General features: G+C 38.0%; 1 protein-coding gene across 1 annotated transcript; it reads left to right on the forward strand.

The window, feature by feature from the left end:
* LOC109821022 (protein qua-1-like) lies at window positions 1719-3852 on the forward strand. The gene is made up of 2 exons (XM_020387217.1): window positions 1719-1842; window positions 3614-3852. Exons 1-2 carry the CDS (start codon window positions 1719-1721, stop codon window positions 3850-3852), a joined length of 363 nt encoding a protein of 120 aa, XP_020242806.1.

Raw genomic sequence — 10577 nt, forward strand, 5'->3', positions numbered from 1 at the left:
TATTAATTTTGAGACATTGAGTGTTAACTGTAAAATTTTAAATTTTTTGCAAACTGATGATTAATTTTTTATTTCAGTTTTTTATTTTAAGTTTGAGACATTTGGTATGAGTTTTTATAATTTTAAATTTTTAGGGTCTTTTCTGCAATTTTTACAAATTTTTATGCGTTTTGCAATACTTTCATGTGATTATAATATGCTTATCTACTTGTAATTTCTTTATCTTAACAAACTACATAATTATTTTTATGTTTTATATATTTTATTAATATTAGTTTTTTTTAAACATTGTCTTAAGCTAAACATGGTTCATATAGGATTAGGATAAGATATGATTATTGATTAGGTATATATTAAGATTAAATAAATATTCAAACATAGTGAAGGGTAATATTACGACCATTGAAAAATTAGAATTTGATTTAGATAAAGATAGCTTTAAATATTAAAAGGGTATATTTGTCTAAAAAAAATTTTCCGAACTCTGTGTTTTTAAGGGATACCTAAAGTATGATATGATATAAAACCCTTACGCGAAAGAAACATTCCGTGATGCTATTCTACAAAAGATAACCTGTTGTTGCAACTTAATTAACTGGGCCTGACTGGGTTTCTACGGTACAACAACGAGTCTTCCGCTTGGACCCTTAACTGGGCCTGCTTGTGTTTCTACGGTCCAAGGGCCCACATTAACCACCTGTCCCTCCATGGCTTATTTTCTCTTTCGCCACATTTAAATTTACCCATTTTCTGTCACTCTTCTTAACTCTTCATACGCTAATATCCCAAAAGTTTAATTATATTCAAACTTCACTTACCCATCCTGGCGCCACTCGAAAAGAGACCGGAGTAGGCCTATCATTTATTTTAATTTGGGCCCCACACGGACTTTAACAGTTCATGAAGCCACCTTTCATGCAAAAAAACGGCCCTTCAATAAAGCGCCACCCCCGTCCCAATTCGCTTGTCGTTTGGGTGCTAACCAAAATCAACTGCAGAACGCCGAAGCAGCGAACACCGCAACCTCTTCACTAGTTAAAAACAACACGCTGTCGGATCGCCCCGTAGGGCCCACTCATTCGAACTACTTTATTCCCAACGGATTAAAAAACCCCACGGCGGGGCTCGTGGACCTGGAATAAGGCCCTTGCATGGTGAGATTCTCTCTAGGGTTTCGAGCTCTTTCAATTTGCTCCGTTCTCCTTGTTCCCCAAACCCTAATTTCTCCCCCAATCGCATCTCTGGCTCCCACCAACCGAATCTAACGCCCTTCGCGTTCATACCGTTCAGCCCCCAGCCGACTGCCGCTTGGAAAAGATCGCTTTCTCTTAAGGTGCAAAACCCTGGCCAAAGGTCGATCTTGGGCGGCGAATCACGAGCCTTCACGGTTGGGCAATGGGCTCGTCCTCGCTTGTTGTCGAGGTTCACTGCTCTGTTCGTTGCTTTGTTTGCTCGCCTATGAGGAGGCGAATCGGTTGGTGAGAGCTCCCCCTTTTTCGTTTTCTTTTCGGAAAGTTTGAGAAAGATGGTCCGCTTTGTTTCACGAGTTGCCTCTCTTACGTGACGCTGAGCTGTCTCAGTTGAGTAATTCTGGGCTGTTTTGTGCGTTCGTAAAGGGGCGGGTTATGTGCCAAGGATCCCATTAGGTTCTAGGATTAACCCTAACCCTGGGTTTTCGACCAGCTCTCTTTCTCAGTTCTTCCGGCCCGTCCGTACGCATGGAAGTTTACTTCTTGCTTGATCCCGGCGCAATTTTTCTAAGTTTGGGGTTTGCCCGAAGTTTCTCGCCGCTGAAGTTTGATGCCGATGACAGTGGAAGCAGCATTCTGGTTGATCGTGGTGGTGAGGATTGCTGCCGAAAATAAGCAGTCCGTCTGATTTCAGTTTTGGCTTTGAGTTAAGTTGACGAAAGGGTCGTAATGCTTGCATGATTACGATGGCGGCTAGTAAGATGCTAGAAGTGAGAGTTAGCAAATCTAGTGGGTTTGAGGCCTGAGAAGCTTTGGTCTCATGCCGAATCAATTTACTCGAATGCTTCTGTGGAGAGCATGCCAATGCTACGTTGGGATAAGCTCTTCTCCAAGGGGAACTCTACCAAAACAGTAATATCTATTCGTGGAGCTTCGAGCGTTAAAGCACGGCGGTCAATTATCAAATGCATTCCGAGCCTTTAGACCCCGAATCGATCTCGATGCCGGGGTATCGTGAAGCGCCCGGAGGCTTATACAAGAAAGCTCTCATGGAAAATTCTTCGGGGCTTTGTTGCCGTTGGCCGTTGTTTTCGGGGCTTTCATTAGACATCCCTTGTGCTGTTCTTGCGGTCTAAAGCCTGCTAAGAGGGCATCCAATTACTCCTGTAGAAGTATCCTGAGCTTGATGGTGAAGATTAGGCGACAAGGAGATTGGCATTTGATGCAAATTCAAAGTTGTAGGAAGTGATGCAACAAGATGGAGAAAGCTTGAGTGTGAGCATTGTTGCGTTGCCTACAATCTGTGTCTCTGTATGATTGTTTTGTACTTGTGTCGTCTTGTTAGCTGATGCCGAATTTGTAGCTTTTGTGCCAAGCATTTTACAATTGCTTATGCCTTTTCCATCAAGAATAGAAAGTATGCGTATTTTCCGGTATGTTTTATGTCTAAATGTTGCTTCATTGTCCCTTTCTAGTTTTTTCTTTTGATGAATATGGATAACTAACTATAGCCTGCAAATATCGGTGTAGAATATGAGTGTTAAACAAGTGTGTGAACCCGGGCATGTTTAGTTTATTCCTCTATTTCCTTCATTCTCGCCTTTTATCTGTATGATTTAGGCCGAAAATTTTGAAAAACGACCATTTTTTTCTTCAAATTTAATAAGGCAAAACCGACCGTTCTAACAAAAATATTTGCAAAATCGACCCTCTTTACACGCCGACACTAGTTCCCGTCGCCGAAAAAGGGTTGATTTTTCCAAAATCAACTCACCGACGCCCCCCCCCCCCCCGTCTTTCCCCCTATTCCTCAGCCCCTTCTCCTCATCTCTCTCCCTGCTTCTCGCCATCACCGGCCTTGAGCTCACCTAGAGCCTGCGCCCAGCTTACCAACCACCGCGTCGGGTGGCTGACGGTTCCTGCGTGGCTGATCTGGTAGCGGCCGACGAGGTGCCTGGTTTGGGGCGATAGGTGACGAGCGTGCCGAGGAGATGATAGGGCGGACGGGGTGCCGAGCTGGCGGAGCGTTGCCGAGCTGGGCGGAGCGGGGTGAGGGGGCTGTGCGATGATAGCGGTGCGGCGGTGTGGAGCATAGGAAGAAGCGGCGCATGAGGCCTGATCGGATCTGCGAGCGAGGCTTGGCGCGGGCTGTTGGCGAGGCGGCTGAGGTTGGGGAGGAGCTCGGGGCGTGTGAGCGTTGGATTGAGGGAGGCGCGGCAGCCGAAGGGGAGGTCGGCGACGGCGTCGGGGAGGCGACGAGCTGAGGGCGGATCTAAGTTTGGGTGGAGGCGGCTTGCGCTGCGCAGCTCGGGGCAGAAGGTGAGGCGCGCCTCAGGGCGGCTGGTGTGTGTGGGCTGGAGTGCATGGGCGGAGAGTGGCTACGGAGGGCTGGTCTGAGAGAGGTGTGTTAAGAGCAAGAGTAGGAGACTTTAGTGGTGATGGTGATGATGGGGGATGTGCTTCTGATGGCGACGGGGTCGGAACCTCGGATGGGGATGGAGAAGGGGTGACTAATGGAGTAGGAGCCTTGGACGGCTATGGGTGTGGGGATAAGGTTGGTGCTGGGGGCGGAGTCTTAGATGGCGAAGGCGAAGGTGTCAGTGATGGTGTAGGAACCTTGTCCGATGATGATGGCGAAGGGGTGGGTGATGGCATTCGATAAGGGGCGGGTGATGGAGTAGGAACAACGGACGGTGATGGGGCAGGGACCACGGAAGATGACGGCAATGGTGAAGTTTTATAGTTAAAATAAACTTCACAGGACTTCAGCATCTTAATTAAATGGCTGCTAAACCTCACAGGACTTCAAGTCCCATGAAGTTTTAAAGTTTTTTTTGCTAAAACCGACCCAGTTTCAGCCAGATGGCTGAAACTGGGTCGGTTTTGGCAATTATTTTTAGAATAAGTCGTTTTTTGCGATTTTTTTGTAAATAGGATGGTTTTGAAAATTTATCCATCTATGAATCTCGGGGTATTAAAGTGAGGCACGCCAACCTAGGTTAGGACCGTGATTTCGGGTTAAAATATTTGATTCTGACTTAGATGTGTCCGACTCAATTGCGACTCTTTGGTATTTGGGAAATTTAATTCTATGCCCAATTTGGTAAAGCAAATGTGACGAAGTCCCAAGACTTAATTAACACGCGAAAGCACCTTTAAAGTGAGTTCGAAATGCAAAAAAAAACCCCAATGTACATTTCCAACTCATTATTCACTTCAAAAAAATTTCCACATTTTACCCTAACTACAAACCCTTCTCTCTTCACGAGATGTTTTCTACAAATTTTTCGGGGTTATTTGCTACTTCTGAAACTTTGGGTGTCTACAAATTTTAAGGGGGTTATTCGAAAATTTTAAAACAATTTAGGGGGGTTTGCAACTTTTAGTTCGTCATTTGCAATTTGTGAAACTTTTTGAGGGGCTTTTTGGAAAATTCTAAAGCTTATTGGGTCTTCCTACATTTTCGGGGCTTATTTACAATTTTTAAAAATGTTAGGGGTTCTTATAATTTTTAGGGAGTTATTTTCAATTTTTGGAACTTTTAAGGGTTTTCCTATAAATTTTTAGGTGTTATTTGCAATTTTTATAACTTCTAAGGGGCTAAATTTATTACTTGGTTGTTAAATTATTAGTTAGATATTAATTTATGAGTTTGTTGCGAAACTTATTGGTTAGCATTAAACTTACAAGTTACTTGTCAGATTTATTAGTTACTTGTTAAACTTCCGACTTTGATATTTAACTTATAAGATAGTTGTTTAACTTATTAGTTAATTGTTAAACTTTTGAGTTGGTTATTAAGATTATTAGTTAATTGTTAAATTTATGAGTTAGTCGTTAAACTTACAAGTGCAGAAATTCATATCGATGGCCAAAATTTTTAATAAATGCCTATCATATAGTTGAAATTGTTTTAACCATTATAGTAATGAAATTGAAGTCAATTTCCGACAACTTGGAGATATAATAAGGTTAACACCTATCTCATAAGTTTATTAACTAATCACATATCAATTTCCGACAACTTGGAGATATAATAAGGTTAACACCTATCTCATAAGTTTATTAACTAATCACATAAGTTTAGCATCTAACTTTGAAATTTATTATGGTTAACACCTATCTCATAAGTTTATTAACTAATCACATAAGTTTAGCATCTAACTTTGAAATTTATTATTTAACTACAAGTTTAACAGCTAACTCATAATTTTAACAATTAACACTTAAGTTTAAAATCTAAATCATAAGTTTAAAAACTAATTCATACTTTAACAACAAACTCATAAGTTTAATCCCCTTAAAAATTATAGAAATAGCAAATAACTCTATAAAAATTTACAAACAAAATCCGCCCAAAAAGTAATAGAAATTGCAAATAACCCCTTGAAATATTAGAGCAAAAACCCCAGTAAGTTTCAAAAATTGTGGAAACCCCCTACAACTTAATAAAGCTTTCAGAAATTGAAATTGATCCGCTAAAAATTTATGGAAACCACCCAAAAAGTTTTAAATTTTGTAAATAGTCCAAAATTTTATTAAAAACCCCTAAAAAGTTTCAAAAATTCCAAATAACCCCTAAAAATTCAAAAACCACTAAAAATTCTTAAAAACCCTCAAAAAGTTTCAAAAATTATAAATAATCCTAAAAATTGCAAAACCACTCCAAAAAGTTCCAAATATTGTAAATAATCCTTCTAAAAATTACAAAAAAATATATTAATAAGTTTTAAAAATTACAAACAACCCCTTAACAATTTACAGAGCACTCGCTTAAAAGTTTCATAATTTTTGTATAACCCCCTAAAAATTTTGCTTAAAACCTTCATAAAAAGGAAGAATAGGGAAAGGGCTGTCATTACGGGTAAAATGGGTAACAATTTTTCTTTGAAACCCATGATGAGTTGGAAATGTATACTGGATTTTCTTTCATTTCAAAATCACTTTAAGGGTTTTTTGACAAGTTAACTAAGTCTTGGGGCCCAAAAGCAATTGTCCATGATACTTTTGTACTATTGCCTTTGATACTCTACATTCAACTGTTCATCTGTACAATGTATATTTTTAGCGAATTTAATTCTTGGGTACTGAATTTTAAGAGTCATTTATTATCTTATTTCTTATGATCTAAATATTTGAAGCAAGTAACTTTAACCTCTCCAAAGCATGACACCATCTTTTCACTACACAATTTTTTTTGACAAGTGGACATTTTATCTTAGCTGTTCATCCATATCTAATTTCTACCTTAGCCGTCTCTATAAATCTTATCGTTCAATTACAGGATCTCAACATATGAAATTATTTATGTAGTTACCAAATCTTTACGTGCCTAATTTTCAATTACCAAAATTTTGGAATATCTACTACTTAATAACTAAAGTAAAACCTAAAATGATACCGTAATTTTTCCAATTATCATGTATTTTGCATCCTTTTCTTCTATTTAGTTGTAATAAATTTTTCATTACCCACATATTTCAACTAAATTGGATATATATTTAACATTTCATCCATAAAACTACACCCACTAGTCTCTCATCATCAAATTTGAATTTCAAAATTGAAAAACAGTTACTATTCCCTATGGATAACAACTAGCCTTCACTACCAAAAAAAACCATATGACTTAACAACTGGTCTCCCAACGAAAAAAAGGTTAACTATCTCTCATCTCTCTCTCTGCTTTGTCTTTTCTCTGCCTTTTCAACTAGCCATTCCGAATCTTATTCCACTTCGTTCGTGAACATCAAATAAAAGGTGAGATTTTTTTTTCATTCTTTTCTTGCATATTCTTATTTATATATTTTTTTACAAATAGTTTCTTTTTTAGGATTTTATATTTTCATCTCCCTAAATTTTAGGGCTTGTTCTTAAATTCCTAATTTTATGTTAAAACTTTTTTAGGGTTTTTTTGGAATTTGCAGATGCAAACAATAAACGATGAGATTTCGCCCCTTTTTTTCTTGCATATTCTTAATTATTTAGCTTTTACAGAAAAAATTCATTTTTAGGGTTTTATATTCTCATCTCACCAATTTTCTAGGAGTTTTCTTGATCCCTAATTTTATGGACTTGTACCGGATACAAAGTCAATTAAAAAATTCTATCTCCTAATCTAGAGACATTCTTGAAAGTTCTTCTGGAAATTCTCGAACAACTAGGATCTCCAACAGACTTGGTTTCTCTTCATTATTAATTTCAACTGAAGCCATATGACTCATACATCCACTTCTCAACGCCCGATATTCTTTAAGAGCTAAGATGTTTCTTAAGCGCTCTCGAGATTTACAACCATCAAAATAGAATTCAGGCTCCTGGAAATTTAAATACTACTTTCTTTTCTCGAAATAAGATAGATTTATGATTTAAAGGTGATCAATCCATTCCTAATATGACATCAAAGTCACACATCTCTAGCATTACTAATTCTGCTGGGGGCTCCTTATCAAGAATATTGGTTTTACGCTTGCGACCTTGATTTGATACTAATATACTACCTCCAGGTGAACTAACAAGTAATTCTTATTGTAAGATATAATAGAGTAATGTTTTTCTCTTAACAAAATGCCCAACAACAAAAGAATGCGAAGCACTAGAATCAAAAAATACTCGAGCATGGATAGATGCAAAAGTTATCATACCTGTCACCACATTTTTGCCTTCTTTAGCTTCCTTCTTAGTCAAGGAGTAGACTCAAGCCATAGCTTGAGGATTATTGTTTCCTCTACTTGCTTGACCAGCCCAAAAAGTATTCCAAGTTAGTTGTCATATGGAGCGATTTGCGGTTTTGTGATCCTTTTTCCCACATCTCAAATAGATTCTAGTATTCCTCCAATAGTTCTTCGCTTCATGTCTGGTTATATGATATATATCACATATCACAACCTGTTGCTTGCAAGTTTGCTCCTCCTTGCACACTACATGCTACCTTTTTTCTCCAATTTTTATTCCTTCTACTACAACTATCTGGCCAAAATTATTTCTTTGGAAAGTTATTACTTATCTGATTCTTTGGTTTTGCATCAATTTCATTTTTTTTTTCAATCAACAAGGCATTCTCTAAAACTTCTTTATATGTAGAAAGTTCAAATATGCTAACCATCTTCCTGATGTCTAGTCGAAACCCTTCCTCGGGGCAACGAGCTCTATCCTCCTCCTTATCCAACAAGTGAGCTGCAAATTTTGAAAGATAAGTGAACTCTCCCTTATATTCAGCTACCTTTTTACCACCTTGCTCTAATTTTTATAACTCTTGTCTGTTCTGCTTGAGAATGGTTAAGGGAAAACATTTTTCATAAAACGTCTTTTCAAATTCATCCTCTGATACCTTATATGCATTTTCTCCCAAAGTTCTTAACTGCATCTACCATCACCCATATGCATAGTCTTTTGGCATGCAGATCGCATACTCGACATTTTCCTCCTTAGGGCATTTCATGTAGGTGAAGGTTTTTTCTATTTCAATGATCCAATGCTCAGCAATCATTGGATCTATAGTTTCCTCAAAAGCAGGTGGAGATAATTTCTTGATTCTCTCATGTCGCTTCTTAACTTTGATTGTTCATTGTTATAACTACTTGTCTAGTTATGGCCAATTTGATACTGCTGTGTGGTGGCTGCAGCTGTCACTACTTGTAGTAACTCCATCAATGTGTTGCTGTCTATTGGGTTTCTGATGTTGATGCATGAGCAAATCTAGATCTCATCATCTCACTTTTCGTTTGATTAAGATCTTTATCTTTGTTGGGAGGAGTTTGATCATTACCTGTAGCCATTTCTTACTATAGATTATAAAATGTTTAGGTTAATTGTTATACAAGAGACAAATACCTAAGCTAGTCATATATAGGCGATTCAAGTAATTACGAATTCAATTATTATTCAATGATATGATACAAGTTAGTACTTACAAGCCAAAAGTATATTACTCATACTTAACTTTTCAGTTCATACACACATACGAGTATATAGGGTACACATATATACATGCGTTTCCACCAAAAAGAGGCATGTGTACACCAAAAGAGCAACTAAGAGTACCCATATACTATTGTGCAAAATTGTCTTACTGAGTAAGCTTCAACTCATTTAGGAAGAGGAGCTACCAAAGCTAGATTCCTCATCTGTTAACTTAGTCTCCTTCGAGTCTTTCATCGTTGGCTCGATCTCCTCCGAGCCTTGGCTACGTTTAGTATCAAACATATGGTCTGGATCGATGCCACACATCCCCCACCTATCAAGATCAAGATCAACGCATGTACCAAGGCTACTCGACTCGCTCTCAGTTAAGGTGAATCCTTGTTCATCGCTATGGCCCAAGCAATATGAGACACAATGCTGGAGGAGTCCAATGCAATCATGATAATCTCTAAGGGTGAGGATTCCACATGAAAACCTCTACAACAGATTCATCATCATTCGAGAGGTCAATCTTGGACTGAGAAGAATATAATGCAATAATCTCTACTACCTTGACATCGAAGGAGTCTGGTGTTGCATGATCACCTAAGATCTCTTTTGGGTCTGTCTCATCTGTCCCATATTTCCAGCCTTTTAGGTTGGACTCCTAGATACTATCTACTGAGGCTGTGGAGTTATAATGAGCATCTGAGGAACTAGTAGAATGTGTTTCTGTTATCCTACAAAAGGAGGACCATCTTTCAGCACACTAAAAATAAAAAGGACAAGATAAATTAAAATAAATGGGTGCTAAGAAAATGCTAAAAGCACTAAAATAAAAATAGCTAAACCTCCCATATATATCACTACAAACATACCCAATATGGCCTCAACATAAGGTACATATATGTATACATATATTTCCAATAATCCATCCATATGGTAACACTCATGTAACATATATACACTATGCTAACGCATCCTTTAAGGCTCTGAACGTCAAAAGCTAGGCTTTGATACCATCTTACTATCACACACCAAAACTGTTATAGAAGTTAATAAATGCGAGTTGCGCGACAGCAGTGACCCATGCACAAGACATGTCTCATACACAAGTCATGTCTGACACTTCATATCATATAACTTTCCTCAAAATATTTAATTTACTAATGATGTTGATACCATCTTACTATCACACACCAAAACTGTTATAGAAGTTAATAAATGCGAGTTGCGCGACAGCAGTGACCCATGCACAAGACATGTCTCATACACAAGTCATGTCTGACACTTCATATCATATAACTTTCCTCAAAATATTTAATTTACTAATGATGCTATCACACACCAAAACTGTTATAGAAGTTAATAAATGCGAGTTGCGCGACAGCAGTGACCCATGCACAAGACATGTCTCATACACAAGTCATGTCTGACACTTCATATCATATAACTTTCCTCAAAATATTTAATTTACTAATGATG

The sequence above is a fragment of the Asparagus officinalis genome, chromosome 8, assembly GCF_001876935.1.
Source record: "Asparagus officinalis chromosome 8, Aspof.V1, whole genome shotgun sequence".
In the NCBI taxonomy this organism is placed as follows: Eukaryota; Viridiplantae; Streptophyta; class Magnoliopsida; order Asparagales; family Asparagaceae; genus Asparagus; species Asparagus officinalis.

Excerpts from the sequence above, each read along its gene's own strand:
- LOC109821022 (XM_020387217.1), top strand. The coding sequence starts at position 1,719 with ATGGAAGTTTACTTCTTGCTTGATCCCGGCGCAATTTTTCTAAGTTTG. Across the intron at positions 1,843-3,613 it reads CATTCTGGTTGATCGTGGTG|GAGACTTTAGTGGTGATGGT; the intron begins GTGAGGATTGCT and ends GAGCAAGAGTAG.